We start from the raw sequence: 22,864 nt of genomic DNA, 5'->3' as shown, positions 1-22,864 counted from the left end.
AAGTTGCATATGCCACCACGAAAAAACAAAGACGTTTATTCGGGTCTGAATACCAGACTAGATAACAATAGCGATCGTTCGCTATGCAACCAACGACGCTCCCGCGAGAGAATGCTTGTCTTTATACAATAGCTTTAAAAAAGCTCCGATTTGAATCATCAATCAGTATGCGTGTTACACAAAGATCTGCGAACCGTGGCGTGCATACAAATTGTCTGCAAAAACATATTACCTACAGTAATGGACGGTTGGAATATTATTGCAGTAACTCTACCGGACTGTCTATATCATTTAGCGTAAACTTTCGACCAGTATTTATCTTAGTTGACAAAATACAAAGGGAGACAGATATTTTGTGAAGATCTCTACGTATATAGTTTTAAAAATTCGCATGAGTGAAATGATTTTGAGTTGTTAAACTCAGGACAGTTGAGAGAACATCGGGGTCTGTTGTGAAACTTGAGGATTATTGGATTATAAGCGAAGTGGAATAGCATGCTGTCTGGTTTGAGTTTTTGATACGATGGGATTTTTATCGGTTGCAATATCTCTTCTTTTGGTGATTTTAAAAGTTCATCATGGTTTAGCACAAGGTGGGTATCATTTCTCAATTTTCTTGTCTTTCCGTTAATGCCCACAATCATATTGATTATTATGGCATATAATAAATTAACTCTATCAGTTATATAAAGCAATAATATAATAATATGCTTGTACAGGATGTGCCCTAGCTGGTATACTTGGCGAAAGAGGTGTTTGAATCCATATTAGGCGGTGTTATTTTCATTTATAATCACCAAACTACAAGATGAATAATAGGTTTTTTAGAGTGTATTATATTTGCGTGCTATATAAAGTCTTTATGTTTGAAATGTAGTTATTGCATTACATAATGGAATGCTCAAACTGCCATTTTCCTTCTGGCTATATTGTTTTCATTCAACGTAAATTACCAATGCTAAATAGCTCCAGATTTTTTTTAAATCTCTCTCTCTCTCTCCCATTTATTGGCATCGTTGAATTACATCATGTTATAAAAGCAAATTACTCTCATACATCCAATTACATGTCGGAACACCCATTACTAACTACTTTCCCAGCCAACATGCACTTAATGAATTATTTACATTATCTAAACTATGATGTTCCTCATGATCAGGCGCGGTAAGTCCGGCATAAACGATATCTTTAAAAAACGACCCACGACCTTGTAATATAAATAAATGCAGAAAAATATAAATAACATTCAACAATATGAAATAATCACATATGTATAATTCAAACATTTCTATTAAAAAAGTAATTTGATTTTTATATGAACATGTATTTCTACCCATTTTGACGTCTACATGTATACACTCTATTGGAATATGTCAATATAAGCAAAATTAGTTGGCGCGAGTACAGGTACATGTATTATTCAAGACACTGGCCATTCTCATAAATCATGTTTTAATATCTAGGCATTACTTCCGATTTTCTATTCATTTTATTTTTGTAATGCAGAAATTATTTTCTGTTTCGACTTGTAAACAAGCAAATATCCACTGTGGGCAATAAACATTTAATTTAAATGAAATCGAAATTTCGTTCATGATTGAGTCTTTACCATGAATTTTGTGTTGAAGACCCAAACATGAACGAAATAATACATTATTTTAATAAAGGAACCAACTGGTAAAAAATCGATGTGATAGATATGATGACAGCAATGATGGCATTATCAAGCATGCTAGGAGAACAGTTTTCGGAACTGAAGGGGATACCCTGGGTAAAATATGACATTAATGATGATGATGATGATAATGATGATGATGATGATGATGATAATAATAATAATAATAATAACTATAATATGACGAAGGCGATAATGATATAGTAAGATGATGATTACGATTACATGTATGATGATGATGAAAGCGATTAATATGATGATGAAATTGATGCTGATGGTGATGATGATGATGAGGATGATGGTAGTTTGAAGTTGGAATTTTATTTATTTTTCTATCGACCCAATACACCGGCATAAAGTTCATAATCTATCTCCTCTTGGAATATTTCCAAACAGATGGCGATGATGATGATGATAATGATGATTATGATGGTGGTGATGACTGGTGGCGATGATAATGATGATCGTGATGATGAAATGATATATGATGATGCTGTTGATTTCGATAATGATCGATGATGAAGACGAATGTAATGTTGACGATAATGATTAGAATGATGATGATGGTGATGATGATCATGAAGATAATGGTGGCGGCCATGATGGTGATGTTGCCATTATTGGTATCCGTTTATGATAATATTGTTTGTGGCGATGATACAATTTACATGTACATGTAGTTCTGCATGGTGATGAAGATGTTTACGCTTACATTTACATGTAATTTTAATTTAATCTTCCATCTCCCTTATTAAACCTTTCAAATCACATGTGATTTATCTTTATTTTTTGTTACAGTAATCTACATGTAATTGATTTGTACAGGTATGCCGTTGATCTTGTTCTTATTAGTAATAAGCCAGGCACTGTACATATGGATGTTGCAGGGGTAAATTGCCAATTTTTCTATTACTAACTCGTCCACTTATTAGGCCTACAGAGTTACCTTCATTTAGTCTAATGCCATAACGTCCATCAACATTTCGTCTAATAACCACTTGGTCCAATAACTATTTGGTCCATCACTTCGTCTCATCACCAGCATGACCAGTTGGTCTATGACCATTTCGTCTCGTAACCAGTTGGTCTTATAACCATTTTATTTCATTCATTTCGCCTAATTAACACTTAGTCCGATTAGACCAAGTGGTATATGGACTAAATAGCTATTGGATCAACTGGTTATTAGACGAAATGATGAGAGGATGAAATGGCAATTAGACAATGTGGATAGTAGACAAACTGATGGTACACCAAATGATAGTAATGAGTTGTATATTGGACGAGTTGACATTAGACCAATTGAAAACGAACCGTTGCAACAAATATCATATCATCAGGCCTCTCTATCATGATCATGATGATAATTGTCACTATGAATTTTCATTTGTATAGAGTAAGCCTACATGAACATGTACCTACCTAAAATCTTTATTTAGCCATTAGGTCAAACATCTGAATATACCATTTTCACTATGTCTTCTGCCATTTAAACTTTTTAAAAAATAAATTGAAATGGAAATATTTTTGCCGTTTTATCATTAATTCATTCCTGTTATGATAAGCGGGACCTGTTATTGATTTGTTAGGGTGTGTGCTCTACACTAAACGACACTGCCAAGTACAGAGGTGCAAGGAAACAAAGGGACCCACATATCTGCCTTCAATCGATATCCCGAACAATTCTTCCACTTAATCAATATTTCATAATGGAGAGAGAGAGTCATAGTACATGCAGTGTGCGTGTTTGTAGGCTACAATTGAGAACACTGTTGCCTGTGCATTGCACATACGCACTTTCATGACCAAAATGTTCGTGTAATTTCGAGAAGGTCCAAGCGGTACTGCATATCAAATTCAAAATTGTTTAAGCATATATCATGTAACATCTCAGGATATTTTTTATTATGTTTATCATTTATTACCGTGTTTAACAAGATATAGGAATTTTGTTTAATTTATAGCTGAATTACGACGCGTCATCACCAAACTGACATCGAAAACATGTAAAAAAGTATAATTCTCAAAGCAACGTCAACGAACGAAATGCATGATCGGAGAGTGGGGGGGGGGGGGTAAATTTTCGAGTACGTGTGCTAATAAGGACATTTCAAATCGCTCTATATCCTGTGAAATTCTTTGTAAAAGGAATATATTGTGATGGGAGAGTAAAGACAACCGTTATGCTCATTATTTTCTGGCAGCTCTTTGATAAATTTTAACTTTCGGCGTGACTATCACAACGCCGATAAAGAGTACGCGTGCTTTAAAAAGGAAATTTCAAATCGCTCTAAATCCTGTGAAATTGTTTGCAAAAGGAATATATTGTGATGGGAGAGTAGAGGCAACCGTTATGCTCGGTATTTTCTGTCAGCTCTTTGATAAATTTTAACTTTCGTCGTGACTATCAAAACGCCGATAAAAGCATCTGCTTTTACAGCCAGACAACAGGTGAAAAGAATGTCATTAAATGTTGACAGCGAATTCCTTATTCAACAATAGGCAGTATGAATATAAATTATTGTATCTCTTTCATAAGCTGAAATAACAAATCTATCATTCGAAATCCACGGAGCGACCAGTACATGTATATGACGGCCGATGATAAATGTGATTAAAGTCATATCCAACGAATGATTACGGTGACGACAAAAGCGCTACGATCTGTATGAAGAATAAAAGGCCAATACATAATTACGAAGTGGATATGAATATATTTCCAGAAGCGCAAAAACACTGAGCAAGCACACACGGATGATGATAATTAAACAAGGTCTTCACTCCCGACAGGATGTAATTGGGGCCTATTATCCAAAAAAAATGACAAGCCCCTAAATAGGGGGAAAGGGGGCTCTCACTACGGACAAAGGTGAATTTTGTCAACCCCCAAGGGAATATATGACTGTGATATATATGTTATGTACTATATATAATTACATTCGCGCAGAATAACCCATGCATGCATCCATTAGGGTAGCCGTTTTGGTGTCAATATATTGGATGATTTGATTAAAGTCTCAACCATGCTGTTGAGCCAAATGCTGGATATGATTTGCATTATTCATTGTTTGCACGATGTTCATTTGAGATGTTTCCAAATTGATTAAACTATGATAGGCCTCCACGTTTGTCATTAATGTCGATGCGGCATTCAATCTATTCCCGGGGATGCATGGTTTGGGGCAAGGCGCCATAGGGGGAAACAGTATATAGGGTGGTTTAATCGCTCTCCCATAATATTTAAAGAAGGCCCATGGTGAAAAGTAAAGCAGAAAAATAGGAATTAAAATAAAGAAAGAGGACATACAATGCTCGACCCACATCACTTAGGTATTATATATACGCATGTACATGTACATGAATACTACATGTCATACAGTACATACAGGTATAATGACAATGTACATACATGCATGTACATGTTCATGTGGCATCGACATATTAAAATTTGTATAGTGTTGAGGATAGTATAAGAAGTCGCGCACGCAATGGTGTATTAGAGTGCCCCCACCCCTACTACCGTAGATAAAATGCTGATGAATCAAACTACATGTAAATGTATTAGGACCACACCCTTCAAGCTTTTATTTTTTTTTCGGGGGAGGGGGGGGGGGGATCCTTGTCATAATATATATAGACTTTCCGATTATCTAATGATATTATGTTTATGTATATTATGTGACCTTTTTACCGGTTGTATACTGATTATAGCTAAATAAATATATCTTTAATCTTGAAATTTTATTGCAAAATCAATATGAAAATAAACAGATATTAACATTAAAAAAAATCTGAAAATGTTTCGCCCGCTGGAAGAACAGTTTTAGGAACAGAAGAGGATACCCTGACAAAAATATGACATTGTGGGTTATTATTACGAATTACGAAATTAATTACGAAATCACCAAACCCTCACCTCGTTCAAGAGTAATTATAAACACAAATATTTTTGAATAAGTTTTTACATTACTCCTTAATCATATGTACATGTAGTATTTACAATGACTTGAATAATTATGTTAACTTTGTGTTATTATTTATATGTTAGTCACAATCTGAAAAGTTTTGATTTTGTGTAAATATTCTCCTTCTTAGTATTCCTTTTCTCATTATTCTTGCATATTTTGATTTACTGTATTTTCGCTCCATCCCTGGAGTCGACTATTACTCAATCCTCCATCGTTCCTATTTCTCATACACTCTAATGTGTTTATTTTTCACACATTCAAACGTTTGTTTGTACTTCCGAACTCCACTTGTCACATTTATCTTGATTTGAAACTTTTTTGTCGCACTCTTCAATTTTGCTACATTTTGAGTGTGTATCCTACATTCGCATTGTTGCTACTATATTAATCTTCAAGAATAATGAATTTATTTTACTGAATATATTTTGTCCTTCAAGACCATAATGGAAAACAGCCATTGTGCTGATACATTTTTTTATCCTGAATAAATATTTTGAAAATAAATTTTTTATTGTTATTGTTGTATTATTATTATTGTTGTTGTTGTTATCGTCATCATCATTATTGTCATAGTTACCAAATGTTCCCCAATATTATTTTCTCCCCACTCCCAGGTGTTTGTAACAGTGGACCCTGCCAGAATGGAGGTACCTGTCTTCTTGTTACCGGTACGTCTGGCTACTCTTGCCTCTGTGCTTCCGGTTACCAAGGAACAAACTGCGAACTTCGTAAGTTTATTCGTAATTTCTATATTCATTGAAAGAACAATAACTGCGGAGTGATTGTATTGAACATCCTGGCTGAGTTTCAGGTCACATGGCTAGGGTCGAAGGTCATTTAGGGTCATAAATTTTAGACCATGATGGGGGATCAATATCGAAATCTTAACCAAGGTTAAGTTTTTGAAATGTCGTCATAACTTATAAAGTATTATGGACCTACATGTAGTTCATGAAACTTTGACATAAGGGTAATGGTGTATCACTAAAGATCCTGCCTGAGGTTCATATTACATGACCAAGGTCAAATGTCTCTTAGGGTCAACGAACTTTGGTCATGTTTGGAGTATTTGTTGAAGTGGCGTCACAACTTAGAAAGATTATAGATCTATATATAGTTCATGAAACATACATGTACACATATTTCAAAGGTAATCAAGTTTCAGTGGTTGATTTGCACGCGTCTTAGGTCACATGATCATGGTCAAAGGTCATTTTGGGTCAATAGACATATTTTATTATCATATTAGTGTTTTCTTGTGTGAATAATTATTCGATAGCTGTTTTCAAAGTCAGCACTGCTGCTATATCGAATCGCGTAATACAGGCGAGACTGCCAGAGGCGCTCCACTTGTTCAGTTTAGCGTGTTGTTTGTTGAATGATATGATTCTCTTCTTTCTTTACTATTTTCTTTACTCTTCTAGAAACGGGTCCTTGTGCTAGCTCACCATGCCAAAATGGTGGGACATGCACCAACGGCGTAAGTTCCACTGGTAGTGAAATCTTTTCATGCCAGTGCCCAGATGACTTCACAGGTATCTTCTGTCAAACGGGTAAGTTTCCAGAATAAAGCCCAAGGTTTTTTTTCTTCAGTTAAATCTGCAAGCTTCAACAACATCCAAAATCAATTTCAAGATTTCCATGGGCCAATCAAATCTCGTAGAAATTAAACTACATTGCTTACGATATATTTATAACTGTTTGTGAATCACCTTGCATGATTGTGTGTTCAGCAAAGTTCTGAACACAATCTACACTCGTTGCTATATTGGGCAAGAAAACACCACCTTTCAGGTTCTGAAAGATATTTCTAAAATTTACACGATGTGACGAAAAGTGATGTACCAAACACTATTTTGTATCCAAGAGAAATCGACACCCTCCTTGAATCTGCTCTCTTTGGGGATTAGCATATGGTGAAGGGAAATAATGTGAGATAATGTTAATTTTTCAAATTCGTTTTTTTATGAGTATTTTTAACCCTTCCCATTATAAATGTTCTGAATACTGCACTGATGTCGATCCATGACGCCATACTATTAAAGTGGGGGAGGGGGTGAAGCAATTATAGATCCCCTTGAACAATAGATTCACAACACAAATTGACACTCATGTAGTACTGTGATGTGTGTAGTTGATGAAAATTTAGGTGCTTTCATGGAATGTCCATGCTTAAACGGATAAAAATATTAATGATGTTCAAATACGATGTAGAGTGCTTCATTGCATGGGCGTGACCGAGTTTTTTTTTTTGCTCCAGGTGTTTTGATAGGGGCAAGTTGACCTAAACGTAGCGGTTTATTTCTCTCTCAATTGGGAAACAGGGGTAATATAGAGTTCCATGACACATTTCATCTCACACTAGTGAATACCCAACATGATAAATGTTTGTATACCGTAACTCTGCTTTCTCCTCGTCTTTTCCCGTAGAGTTCTCCCAGGACCCGTGCCAGGATGAGCCTTGTAAAAATGGCGGAACTTGCAGTGAATTCGTTGGGACGTACACTTGCGCATGCGTAACTGGATGGTCTGGTGTCACTTGTGAAGAAGGTAAGTCTTTTTTTTTCTTCAGTGACAAAATCGTATTCGAATCATTTAATTGATATCGCATTAAAAACGTGATCGCTTGCTCGATCCAAAAGTCGGTTTCATACCACCGACGTTAATGAAGGTAGACCAGCGTTTCTTAAATGATGGTTCACTGCCCACAACTCAGTCAGAAATATATTGCAAATCTGAAAATTTGAAACGAGATCGTAAAATACGTTATATGTCTCTTCTTGGAAGCCATCTCACTCTTCAATCATATCACGTCGAATCGGTGTGAAATCAGTCATTTTAGATTTACTATCGTCATACAAATTAGAATTACTGTATGAAAATACGGTTATGGTTAAAATGATTACCACCTAGTTTCTTCCATTTTCAGCTGGCCTATTTGTTTATGTTTATGGTAACTCCCGTAGGAACTCGGTAGGACAGCGTTTTGCCGGTAAACGCCAAGCTGGTAGAAGAAACATTTTACGTCTGGGTTAATCAGTCATAGTGGCTGACCTTATAGACGACATATATTACTCTCGGGTCTTTTTTTTTTAAATCAAAGTGGAGACAATGGCAGAGTGGAGATTCAAACTCACAGCCTTGCAATTATGAGTCCAATGCTCTTACCACTGGACCACATGATTTCGATGTTAGTTACTAATTTCTCTTCATGATTCTGGCAGGATGGCCTGAAGAGAATCGAAAATAAATGAAGACCTTGAAGGATTGATAAAAGGCAAAGTGGATCCTACAAAATATTAATAAAGGTATCATCGCTATCAGAATTAAGAAAACAACCAGAAAAAAAAGAAATAATTGGTGAACTTGAAAATTTAGTGTGCATATACATCTATATCTACGTTGTAATCAAGAATAGCGTCATTGACACAGATCAAGATAATTCGACTCTTATGCAATCATTACGTTGAATTCCTTGTGATTCATGTTAAAGCGTGTTTTACTGTCTTTTACTCCTTACAGGTGATGCCTGTGTAAGTAACCCCTGCCAGAATGGAGGAGTGTGTAATAGTTTCCAGAATCCTACGTTTTACACATGTTCTTGTATCAATGGATGGCAAGGCTCCAACTGCGACTTAAGTAAGTCACGTGATTGTTTGAGTATTAGTTAAGGACAAGAGAGAGTGTATGATCACCAGATCATACATATCCTCCAATAATGCTATGTGATCTAATTCAGAGAATTATGATTTGATGTTTGAAGGAAGTAGGACGAGGAACACCAAGATGTCTCACAAAGTAGGACAAAGTATTGCATGGTATGAGTCGAATAATAGTTATCAGCTATCATTCGATGAGGTGGTTTATTTTTCAACTTTCAGAGTGAATTCATTTAAATCAGAAAGAAGATTATTCCAACTTTATATGCTCTGCCTGTACAGCAAATCAAAGTTAAGGACTGATGAATCCAATTTGTTTTTGTTTTTATACAGACCAGTGTAGTTCGGACCCCTGTCAAAATGGAGCGACCTGTACGGACACAAATGGAGGGTTGGAATATGAGTGCACATGTGCAATTGGGTGGCTAGGGACGCTGTGTACGATTGGTGAGTCTGGTCTCATGACAAAAAGAAGGGGATAACTCCATGTACGAATTGCAACGACCTTATAGCTCACAAAAGGTTTTATTTTCAATGAATTATTCTGACTTAGCCAGATAAGAGAAACACAACTATTCTGTAGGCCTAACTAAAGCCATTGACCTCTGACACGACATACAATTCAATTTGCATACATACATATCATCAAATGTTTAAGTCCTCTTATCATGTTTAAATGGACGAAATGAAACTTGATTACCTTTGATAACTGTTGGTAGAGAGATGCTCACTGATACAAGTTTTGAGAGTATATTATCGTAAAACTTTTAATATCAACAGGTTTGAATGCAAGTTAACGAAATGTAACATGTTTAAGGTAATATAGTCTTCTGGGGAAATAGAAATTATGAAAATGTTTATGTCAAAAATATCGAATATAACATGTGTATAATCACTTTCCTTGAAAAGAATTATATTTCTTGACTGAGGTATACTTGAGGTTTTATTTCAAGCAGTGGTTTAATAGAACACTTTCTCAAACAAATTTTCGAAAGACTATTTTTTTTTGTCAATTTTTTATATACTGTCGAACTGGATAACTCATAACTATAACTTATGAAATTAAAACGATGTGCTTAATGTAGTACATGTAGATCAATTTAATACGCACAATAAGTGAATTTGAATTGTCTTTGTTACCTTTTCACCACTTAAAATGGACTTATAAAAATCTTACACCACGTGTGAATTTTGATGTTTTGTTTTCGGCACGTTTTTGCTAACACTTCACTTATTTCAATGCAGTGGATCCTTGTATTAGCTCACCATGTATCCCTAATGGAAACTGTATCTCATTTGAGAACAGTTTCGCATGTTCCTGTGATGCCGGCTGGGATGGAATTCGATGTGAAATACGTAATTATCTATATTTTGAATCCCTTCTTTTATAGAATAGCTTTCATTTTTTTGTTTATAGGAAATAAGATCCCCATAAATGCAATGCAATCCTCCCGCTAGATAACAAAGTGATGGCAATTGCTACAAGTGTATGGATAATACATGTATCTAATAAAAGAATGCACCCACTGATCCTAGGTCTTATAACATAACTAGACAAGAAAATATGAAAGATAGTAAGCATCAGGATTTTACCATAGTTATTAGTTACAAAAAAATAATTCAAAATCCATTTCAGCATACTTGTAAATTATATACATATTATTAAATTAAAAAAATACCTATTTTGGTAAATAGACTCCGAAGTCGTGAAAATCAAATATCTGATATATACAATAATTTCAAATCAACTATGCATTGAGAAAACCTTGTGCTTTGAGGGTTGTCTATCCAAACCCTATATCTACATGAATTATAAGGGTGGGGAACTCTAAATGTAGCTTGTCCAGGATAGAACACCATGTGGAGATTTTGCTTAAATGCAGGACAGGTTAGAATGAATAGATTGACCAAAAATAATGATATGAAAACATAGTTGCCTATCCTCGTGGATATAGATGTCCATAGACCTTCCAAACATGTTTCTTTCTTTAATTTTTACTTGCACTCTTGTTCCTAACGATTACACCCATTTTGCCGTCCTTCCAGCTGACCCGTGTGAAACTCAACCGTGTTCTGAGAATAGCACGTGTCACAACAATGATACTAACTTCTCCTGCGAGTGTTTTACCGGCTGGGTCGGTGACCTATGTTTTGATGGTACAGTATTCTGTCTATTTTGGTCGTGATTAATGTTACAATTAACCCCGTGTAACTGTGGTTGTTTTGTATCGTGTCATTTATCGTCCATGTTGGCCTAATTACTTTATTTTATTTTCCCCATCCATACAGTGGTCTTCCTACACTTGTATATGGCTATTTTGGTAGTTTCACCTTTCATCATGATTGGTTCGATGCAGTTAAATAAAACCCCACCTCTTTCATTAATTCGAATTGCAACCTGTGAATATTATAAACCATGTTAGAATCGGGCCAACAATATTTAGGCCATGGTGTAAACGAAAATATATAAGCCATGTTAGAACAGGGGGAAAAAAACTTAGGCGATGGTGTGAATATAGTAAATATGTCAATTCAAACAACCACTGTCAGAATTGATTACTGAAATAAAAATATATAGGAAATTGCTAATTTGATCTCATTTGTGATCATGGTGATAATCTATCTGACAACGATTTGGTACATTGTGCTGCACAGATGTTATTCTGAAATCTGAATAATATTTGGGATTCGATTCGAGTAGGGACGCAATCAACCTCTTATAGTAAAGATGTATCCAAAAACATCATCTAGCGAGTAATCTTACAAAAATCATTTTTAAATAGTTTACTAAAAAGAGGATCCGTGATGGAGTAAGGACTACCCTGCTAAGAGAACATGGTATATGCACATCTATATGTTGTTTGTATTTTGTCAAAATTTTCGTAAAGTAGTTCGTATTTTTAATCACCATGGGCCCGTTGCATAAAACTTCTACCATAAGAAAACTCTGGCAAACAAAATTAAGCCATTGAAAATTACACTTTAATAAAAAAAAACTCTGGCAAAATTTGCCAGTTTTTGATGGCAAAAGCTTTATGCAACGGGCACAATGTGTGAATATTTTAAGTAACAATTTGTTTCTCAGTGATGGTGGAGGCATAAAATTTGTAATATATTTCCTTACGGTCAAAATGTTAAACTAACGTATATGATAGGGGAATTTATATGGGTAATCGGGGAATGGGGGATCAGTGCTTTCCCTCATCTTGATCGATCAACAAACGAAGCTTTCTATATTTTAATGTCTTAATCAGAGGATCCATGTGGCAGCATTCCCTGCCAAAACGGTGGCGTGTGCAGAGGAAGCGTCGGGTCTTTCGAGTGTACATGCCCTGATGAATTCGTTGGAGATACCTGCGAGATTGGTAAAGATTAATATGCATGTGAATGTGGCAGCCTTTGCATCACCTATCAATCTGCCAATATTTTTCTTTTCAAGCAAGCATGACAAGTGTGACGTTCTCCTTTCACTTTCATAGCCCATCACATCTTTTTCGTTATCTTTCATCATTTTTCATATGATCTCATTGATGTTTTGCTGTTTGCCTTCTCGCATTTGTATTCCACACTGGCGTTTTTACTTTTGAGCATATGACCATCTCTTAATCTCTACGCATAATCAAGACAAAGGTGTCTATAACTTGATCATTCAGTTTCACAGTTTTATCCCACCCCCGATCCACCGATGACCACAACGACTTTCTCCTCTCACATATTCTTCATGCCAACTGAGAATTTCATAATTTACGCCGTTTTTCACAATTTTTCAGACTTGACACATTGCACTTGCTTTCACAAAATACACTTCTAAGGGCTCATTTCTATTCTTAAATTTATTTACTTAAATTTATTCTCGAATGATGAACTAAATCATAACTGCAGAAATAGTTAATTTTCTTTCGTTGTTGCGCCTCTCCTCTCACTCAAAGTCTATGCCCATACTGCCAGCACGCTGCATGCCTATTTTTGCGAATTCTTCAAATACAATGCAAACTAGTGGCTCTTGTTACAGGGAATATAGCGCCCTAACAAATGTCAGACTTGCATAATATATCAGGACGTAGGCTATTGGCTCATTATTTTTTATGTTATGGAATTTTCAGTTGAATATCAATTCAATGCTCATGAAGTTGGTCTAAACGTCTGGTTCTTGCTGTTCAGGCAGGCTTTGTAACTCCCGCACCGATATCCCCATCTGAAGATCAACGACAGAAAAGGATAGTTTTTTCTTTGTCTTCTACCATTTTCATTATTGCTACTTTTTATAGTCATATTATGTCATATACTTTTTCTTTTATTTTCGTGTATATATACGTCAATATTTCATCATTAAATATTAAACTCTTGTTTCAACAGCGTCATCATGATCCTTATTCATCATCTTGCTTTCCATCTATAAAAAGTTCGGCTGGTCTACTTCCTCTACCTATTTATATTTTGTTTATATACCAAACTATTTGTTTACATGCATGTTAATAAGATTCCTCTCATAGTCATCCTTATGATTTTATTCTTCCTTTCAGATCCGTTATAAATGGAGTGAAACCTTCTATTGCATGAATATGTAATTTTGTTCTTTCATCATAATCGTTTCATCAAAATGTATCTGTAAACATGTGTCCTTCCATTAGTGTTTAATTATTCAAAACCATCGTTCATAAATCATTCAAAATTATTACTTTATACCATGACTGTTTTATATGTTTTATACTTATAACTGTTATTAACTCAATGTATTTCCGTTTTGTAGCTTTTACAGATTAATATAACAATTAACAAAAACATTATTATCTGTTCCACAACTTCGACTGATATTCATAACAATTTTGATAGAACCATCATTTAGTAATTGTTTATTTAGCCTTAGACCACTAGATTAGTAAACCATTTTAATGCTGAAAATCCCTAACAATACATTGATTGATAACACTCTAACAAACATATTCAACAATTTCTTATAATTTAGGTATAAGAAATAGTTCCAGTTTAACTGCAGTAGCTAGATTACAAATAAAAAAATGTTGGCAAACAGATGATAGTAACAAATAAGATAACCATTAACAAAGTAAAAAAAATATTGAATTTTGAATATTAAATAAGAGTAAAAATCTGAATTATCTGAATATATTTCTCTTTTAGATTAGTGATCAGTTGATAAGATTAACAACCCTGATTGCTCATTGCCCCAATGTGGTTCTTCTTAAAATTAGTAATCAATTGATTAAGAACAAGAACAAGAATAGAATTAACCCTGGGTGTACATTAGCCCTATACTTTACTGAATATATTCCTCGTTAAGATAAGGAATCAATTAATCTAAAATAGGAATGAGAATACACTGAACTATATGGTTACACATTACCCCATGCACAAAACAGAGGACCCATGTCTATCTTCCCCATGTCTGAACAACGCTCTTGGATGTTCCGGTTTCCCAAGTACCTACATATGCGACTGTGCAGACGGTTATGGAGGTGTTAGTTGCGAATCAGGTGAGGAGAAATTTCACAGAATTGTATGGACATAGTCTTTTGAATGAGACATTTTTAATTTAAGAATGATTCCATTTATAAATGTGCAACTTCGCGTTTTCAACCTTACATTAGTAGTTCATTAAATGCATATCCTTGAAGTTCGATGAAAACTGCCACTCATCTGTACTGTTCATTTTTCCGCACATCCACTTAATCTAATAAAAAAGCCTTTAGAGTAAATAACATAATAATGTAATTGAAAATATAAAAAAGAGGCATGATTGTGCCATGCTCATCAAAGTACATTGTAATGAAAATTAATATCACCCCTTATACCAACCCCTTCTTCAAATAAAGTTCAAACAGAGTAGATGTATTCAAATCATGACACCTAAATAGAAATATGTATTTTTTACAGTGGTCGACTACTGTCTGATTTACGATCCGTGTGCAAATGGAGCAACTTGTTCGAACGATCTAGCTCTGAACTTCACCTGCGCCTGCACTGGCGAGTGGGTAGGGCAACGCTGTGATGAAGGTAACTGCCAAAGAAAAAATTGAATGTCTTTAAATTTATGTATGTTTTATTAACACATATGAAGAGTTTGAGCAGGCAATACTGGAGTAACAGGTTCTCATCATTCAATCTGGCCAGCCGCAGAAGAGGCTGGTCTGTTTAGTGTTGTGCTATGTTCACCGTTGCGAATGCGAATTCACTACATTTTCACAAGAGTGCCGTTGAGAGTGGTCCGCCACTCTGCCTCCGCCTTCCGACGATATGGACCATCCAAATGGAGTTGCTGACAATGACACATTTATTTATCATTTCATGTTCTTATATTGTAATTCCTAAATATATCTTTTCATTTCAGAAGACATTTAAAAAACAGATTAGCATCTAGTTTCCAACATGTAATTTGATTTGGGCACCAGCAATTTTCATTTTCAGCATCGTCAGTAACACTCATACCATGGAATGGATCATCACCTCATTTTATTGTTTTTAAACGTCAAGTCCAACCTAGGAAAATTCTGACTTGAATAAATTCAGAAAAATCAAACTAGCATAGTGCTGAAAATTTAATCAAATTCGGATGTAAAATAAGAAAGTTTTAAAGTTTCGCTTATTTTTCACAAAACGGTGATTTGCACAACTAGGTGAGTCAGTCGATGATATCCATCACTCACTATTTCTTTAGTTTTGTATTGTTTGAATTATACAATATTTCATTTTTGATAGATTTGACAATAAGGACCAACTTGACTGAACCATATAGTATTAAACAATGCTAATTCCACATGCTCAGGGAGGAATTAATCGTTGTATCACTTAACAATGAGGAGAAAATTAGAATATTTCATATTTCATGTAATAAAATACAAAAGAAATAGTGAGTGGATGACGTTATAGTCTCCTCATTTGCATACCAGCCAAGATGTGCATATAACTGTTTTGTGAAATTAAGCGAAACTTTAAAATGTCATAACTTTCTTATTTTACATCCGATTTTGATGAAATTTTCAGTGTTATGCTTGTTGGATTTTTCTCTTTTTATTCAAATCAACTTTTTTGTTGGGGTGGACTTGTCCTTTAAATTTAAATTTCCATACTTGATACACAATATTTCATCAAAATTTTTTTACGAAGAATGTATCTTTTCAAAGTTTACTTTTTCACTTGACAAGAATGGTATAATCTTCCTTTGAATTCCAGACATTTTGAATTGCATCTATCCATAAGGCTCAGTGATACAATTGTATACAGAAATATGTTGTTTTTTATTTATACATTTATTGTGATTTTTAAAGGTGTTAAGAGCAGCGTATTTCCCTTGCCATATCAATGGCCATTTTTATGGATGTTTTGCAGCGCTTAGGAATTTAGATACAGCTGATGAGTAATGCTTGCTGGCTTTGCAAATGGTGCTGGGAATACCGTTCAATTTCACATGAAGCACTCACATTCTTCCTTAAACACAGCCTATCACTACCATTTTCTTTGCGTTCTTCACAATGTTTTGGGTCTTGGGAAAGTGCTTGCTTTTTTCAATTTGTACACAATACTTTATGCACTGATTATTGCATTGCCGTATCATTTCTTTGTAAATTATAGGTTGTTAATGTAAGTACAAGCCATTTTCTATGTGTGCACTATTGAAATCCTTGAAATTTTCAAGCTATGAAAGATACTATGAAATTTTATTTTAGTAGTAATAATCCATTGGAGAATTTTATTGTGAGATCACAAGAAAATAATTGAAGTTTAATGTTGCCTTATAATTGGGCTTGGTTTCATAATTTCAATGAAATATTCATTTAGAAAAAAATAAATCGTTTACCTTAATTGTATTTCTATGACTATGGTTTTAAAACCTGATTGTTATATTTAAAAATCAGATTAATTATATTTAAAATAGCAACTTTAACTTTTAATTTTAATTGAGATTTATCAAGAGGGTGAGTTATACATAAAGCAAAACTGAAAAAAGCCCACAAACTTTCAAAGAATACTTTTATTTTTGCAGGGGCATACTTCATGCATATCTACAATATTCCAGTATGAAATATTGCTACATTTCCAATGTCTGAACAAAATTGCTTGACTATGTTTCCTCTTGCAGTGAATACATGTCAGGATCAACCTTGTCTGAATGGAGGCACATGTACCGTAGATGGATTGAACTACACATGCTCTTGTGCCTCTGGCTACTTGGGTGATAATTGTGAACATGGTAAGTACTAAGAAAAGTCAAATCAAAATCAAGCCAAGATTCTATGGTCACCTGAGGGAATCATGAAAACAGTCACTTTAGACTGGTGATTAATTGATTGACACTTAAATTAATAAAGTGTTCGATTCAGCACTTTAGGGGCTTATATAGTGACTGCACTATGGGTTGCTAATTTTCAGCACTCGATTTGTTAAAACCTTACTTGAAGTGCTATATTGAGCATACAAGGTGCTGTTTTAGCAATTTAGAGTCCCGTTTCATAAAGACTTGTAATTATAACAAATGCACAATTTATATAACAAATTTAAAATCAGCCAATCAAATTGAAAGATTTCAGCAGCTTTAAACTATTATTTCAAACTTGTTATTATACCATGTTTTATGAAATGGGCCCCATGTGCTGATATGCAGCAGCCTGAAGTGCAGTTTATTTCCAAGATCCAAAAGTACCAAATCTACACCTTTGTTAGTTTGATAGACACATGTTCCATGTTAGGGTAGGGAGAAACACAGTGTAGTATTAAAAAAGTGACATGTCAGTGATTTGCACTCACTAATTTGCTCTCAACCAATCAGATGCAAGGATAATAGTAGCTGAAAACAGATGGTGTTGAAAATTCTTTAAAAAATCCTTTACCAAGCACGCCGGCCAGATGAACATTGAGAACCAAACTTGAAGAAAGTACTATTCAAATACAATCCCTGGACTGAGATATAACTTTGCAAACTCTTGTGTGTTATTGGGGGTTTTCTTACCATGAATTTATGCTTCATCTGCAAGCATTGGGATAAGTGTATGATTTTATTCATGTTACCAGTGATGATAGAACTTTTCATTAGCTTGTTTCTTAGATTTTCAATCTTCCCCCCCCCCCCCGAGATCTATAGATCATTTTCAAAATAGAAAACAGTTATGGGATGTTCATTTCTAAAAGACACTTCAAATAGTGATAGAATATGAAACCTATAGATCAATAATTATTCAAGCTATGTTATTATGATTAAGTTCTTACCTTTTACTAATTGCCAACATGTTAGCGAAGAATTAATAAGTTTCTTTCCCTATCTTTTCATCCTTTTCTCTCTCCTTCTCTTAGAAAACATTTGTATTCTGAACAATCCTTGCGTGAATGGATTATGTAATTACGTTGCTGATAGCAACTACACCTGCACATGTATTGATGGATGGAGGGGATTTGACTGTGATATAGGTAAGAAGCAGACAGCAACCTTTATAAATGTGGTATCAAATGATAGATTAAAACAAATGAACATTTGAATCTCTTATGTAGAAACCGCTCCTGCTCCAGATAATGTCTAATTAAAGGGCCCAGATCTGAAGGGGGGCGGACGTAGTATATATCTCTATGACTTCGGATCATCGCGGTTCCAGTTTCCAACAATCCCAATTCCTAGACTCATAGCAGGTCTCTTGATTGTAAACCAAAATAAATAACCTCTGTGAAGTTACATGTTTCAAAGTGAAAACACGCAGTTTACTTCTGGTTGGTTAGTCTACTAACTATTGCTCTCCTATAGACCTCCCAGACATGCCGGCGTCTATTACATAACACCCCGCCCCAGACATGCAGCCGAGCGAAAGACTTGAACCCCTTCTCTGTTCTGAAATTACCCTTGATTCCCCATGATTTGTCAATGAAAGGTCCCCTAACCACGCTATCACAAAGTGTAGTGTTTGATCATGATTTATTAATTGTATTAGTCCTAACTGTAAGGCCGAATAAATGGAAAATGCTTGAAATGTTTAAAAAGAAGAGGTAAAAGGATATACTACATAATAGGACAGATTTAACATTTCTTATCATGAGTGGGCAATGATGAGCCATCAACTGTATGTTCGTCCTTTCAAAGTTGATCAGGAGAATTTAACCCAGACATGAAGTCCTATAAAGATTGACTGAAACATTTAATGGAAAATTGAAGATATCACTTGTAACTTCAAGCAATTTCGCCTCTTTGTGCACCTTATATTCATGTGATGCATATTTTTATATACCTTTTCAATTCTTCTTTTCTCCACAGTGGACCTGTGCTTTGACACTCCTTGTCTGAATGGAGCCACTTGTATATACGTAGGAGACTCTGATTTTAGGTGTGAATGTACCAGCGGATGGGTGGGCGACCAATGTCAACTAGGTAATTCTTTCAATCATCACGTTATCCGTATATCACAGTCTCATAATTTTCAATGCATTAATTTAATCCTTACGTGGTATCCATTTAACACATGGGGCCCGTTGCATACAACTTTTACCCAAAAAACTCTGGCAAATAAACAAATATTCTGGTAAACAAAATTATGCCATTGAAAATTACACGTTAAAAAAACTATGGCCAAAAATTAGCCAGATTTTTTCATGGCAAAATTTTCATGCAACGGGCCCCTGTATGGTGAGTGGCATATGTAGTCTCTTCCTGATATCAGCTGGTATTTGATTCCAGAACCATTTGTTTGAGAGTCAAGGATGTGAACCACAACGCCATGTACACTTCACAATTAATTATATATTCATGAACTATGCAATGCAAGTTTTAGAAGATCTCAATGCCACAGTCAGATCAGGGCCCCGTCTTACAAAGAGTTACGATTGATCTGATCAACCGCAACTATGAAAAGCCAGCAACATGAACATCTAACATGCATGTTCAAAATATTTTCTAGACACTGTGTATATTCATGTATTTATCGTTTTCTTGAAAATTCTGTGTGCTTCTCTGTGTTAACAATTTCCTGTAGAAAAAATATGACATTAATGGATCTCCATATAGTTGAGGTTGATGAAATTAATCGCAACTCTTTGTAAGACTGGGCCTTGATAGGATTTGTTTTGGTGAAAATTAATTTCATAACTAGAACCGCTAACAAAAGCAAAGGTCAAACAAAATTTAACTAGTACCCATTGGCTGAAAATCCCGCAAAATTATTTATTTATCAGTAGGGATTTCTAGTAGCACTTATTGTTATCAGCCAGTCTGCTGCATCGATGTTAGAATAAAAGTCAAATATCCATTGATCATCACAGAAAATTTGTTTCCATCTGTGATCAGTTTGACCAAGCTGTAAACATTGGTATCTAATTCTGTCTCAGTGTCTCTGCAATATTCAATTACAATTGGTTTTCTAATTTAATTATTGACTTAGCTCTTAACTCTCAGGAGCTTATATATGGGAATGATTTTATAGGTTATACCATGAAGCTATTAAGAGATATAGCTTCATGGTTATACAATGGGTGACCCTAAAGGGGCTTTTACAATTGCTCATTCGATCATTTGCGGATCACTTGGTTACAATATATGTTGCACAAAATCACAATGGTTGTAAGCAGTCACACCACCAATTGTGAAAGATGCTGTAGATGTCTAGACAGTTTGTCATCTTGTACAAATAGTAACCTTGAAATCAATTTCTTACATTGCAGATGATGTGTGTCTACCGAACCCATGTCAGAACCTTGGTAACTGCACCAATATTGGTTTGACTGATTTTGAATGCTCATGCGATTCTGACTGGACTGGAGATCTTTGTGAAATAGGTGAGTTTATTATGTTTCTTTAATATTGTCATCAACTTGTGAATGTGCTTATCTTATTTCCATTACATACTAGGGAGAGTAATCATTGCGTTTTGTTTTGATTAAGAGAGATTCAATTATTTTACAATGTATTTGTGTCTATGTTATTTTTTTGTCCATGAAGTTTCTAGACCTTTTGAAAGACTAGATGACAGCTGAAATGTTTTTAATTGCAGTTGAGTCCGTCAGACTGGCAATTTAAAAGGAATGCATACACATCTCTGAAGTATGTTTTCTCATACTACTAATGGCACAGAACAATCATCAATCGCACATTACCTTTACAATGTCCTCCCTTTCTTATAGAAAATGCATGTCTAAGCAATCCCTGTGAGAATGGTGCATCATGCATGCTAACGAACCCAGGTTATGACTGTACTTGCCCAGATGGTTGGCTGGGTATTAACTGCAACATAGGTGAGTATCATTCCAGGTGTGCCCCATTGCACAAAAGTTAGCAATTAATCGCTAACTTGAAATAACAATTGTGATTATGAAAATGCACATACAACGAAAAACTTTATAGGCCATTTCATTTAGCGATTAATTGTTCACCTTTGCATACTGAGGCCTAGGAATGCCCCATATTAACACAAAGCTTTGTCTTTATGGTAGGGCTGATCATGCTTGATTACACTGGTCTTTATGCGCGATAAAGCATGCAAATCAACTTTGTCATGAATCATATAGTTTGTGTAATGGGCATCAAAGGTTACCATAGTTTTGACAGAGGATATACTATACCCACCAACTTTGTGATGGTTGAACAGTAAGATGGGGGGAAAAGATAAGGGGAGAAGGGGGCAGATAGACATTGGAGAGAAAGGGGAGAGATACAAATACTGCTAGAGGGAGAAAGGAGAGATGGAGGGTGATGCAGGAGAGTAAAATGGGGGGGGGGGTTACAGACTTGGGGGAGAAAAGGTAGAGAATGAGAAACAAATAGAAGAAATGCAGAGAGAGGGAAAGAGAAGGTGAAAGCAAATGATATGAATATAATACAATAGAAGGGGGAGAGAGAGTGTTGGATAGGGTATAGAAAATATGAATAGATAGATTTTCATATTTAGTGACTGTTTCTCATCGTAGGGACATTTTTAAGTAATAGTGGAAGTAATCCAATTTGTAATTATTGATTTTTTTAATGACAACAGATCAGTTCACTGAAATAAACTTTTCTTATTGCAGAGGATGCATGTTCTAGTATCCCATGCCAAAACCAAGGTACGTGCAGCACATACTTGGATAATGAGCTAAATGGCACATCAACCTACAACTGCAGTTGTCTAGCTAACTTTACTGGCGTTAACTGTCAGAGAGGTAAGACAATATTTGAAATTAAAGGCTTACTTAATGTAATGAAATGCATTTTATGTTGGTGCCGATATTAATTATACAGGGAAAAGCCATCAGGCAAATTTCAAAATGAATTTTAAGCTGATTTGCTATTTGGATAGGTAGTAGTCATTGATATATGATAAAACAGTTTAGATAGATGGGTTAAATAGATTGAATTGTGGAAAGATGTAGCTACATACACTCTAAAAACAAATCAATTAGAATGACTAGTTGATAGGGTCTGCTGGGTGCAACTGTTACTCTAGTCATATTTGAAATTTTTTAGTCGTATTTTATTAGAACATAGTTATTTCTGACTATAATATATATGTCAGAAATGTGACAAGACATATCAGTCGCACCCAGCTGAATACTGGTCTAGTAAATTTGACTAATTTGTTTTAAGAGTGTAATATGCAGAT

The 22,864-nt window shown here is 34.9% G+C and overlaps 1 protein-coding gene across 8 annotated transcripts in view; it reads left to right on the top strand.

The window, feature by feature from the left end:
- The first annotated feature begins 146 nt into the window (after nt 1–146).
- The window catches only part of LOC129280296 (neurogenic locus notch homolog protein 1-like), a 69,435-nt gene continuing 46,717 nt past the window's right edge, over nt 147–22,864 (top strand). For 3 of the 8 annotated variants that reach the window (XM_064111948.1, XM_064111950.1, XM_064111947.1), the window contains exons 1-17: nt 162–593; nt 6,258–6,371; nt 7,068–7,196; nt 8,074–8,193; nt 9,166–9,282; nt 9,636–9,749; nt 10,548–10,658; nt 11,349–11,459; nt 12,557–12,667; nt 14,681–14,794; nt 15,195–15,314; nt 17,398–17,508; nt 18,606–18,719; nt 19,552–19,665; nt 20,952–21,065; nt 21,411–21,521; nt 22,293–22,424. In XM_064111948.1, coding sequence (XP_063968018.1) covers nt 524–593; nt 6,258–6,371; nt 7,068–7,196; nt 8,074–8,193; nt 9,166–9,282; nt 9,636–9,749; nt 10,548–10,658; nt 11,349–11,459; nt 12,557–12,667; nt 14,681–14,794; nt 15,195–15,314; nt 17,398–17,508; nt 18,606–18,719; nt 19,552–19,665; nt 20,952–21,065; nt 21,411–21,521; nt 22,293–22,424 — 1,927 coding nt within the window. In that variant the 5' untranslated portion in view covers nt 162–523. Of the gene's footprint in view, nt 594–6,257; nt 6,372–7,067; nt 7,197–8,073; nt 8,194–9,165; nt 9,283–9,635; nt 9,750–10,547; nt 10,659–11,348; nt 11,460–12,556; nt 12,668–14,680; nt 14,795–15,194; nt 15,315–17,397; nt 17,509–18,605; nt 18,720–19,551; nt 19,666–20,951; nt 21,066–21,410; nt 21,522–22,292; nt 22,425–22,864 lie in introns of all 8 variants that reach the window. The other 5 variants (XM_064111949.1, XM_064111951.1, XM_064111953.1 and 2 more) reach the window with 5 other exon arrangements.

This window comes from Lytechinus pictus, chromosome 17 (assembly GCF_037042905.1).
Source record: "Lytechinus pictus isolate F3 Inbred chromosome 17, Lp3.0, whole genome shotgun sequence".
Classification (NCBI taxonomy): domain Eukaryota; kingdom Metazoa; phylum Echinodermata; class Echinoidea; order Temnopleuroida; family Toxopneustidae; genus Lytechinus; species Lytechinus pictus.
This window is presented reverse-complemented; position numbering and strand designations above follow the sequence as displayed.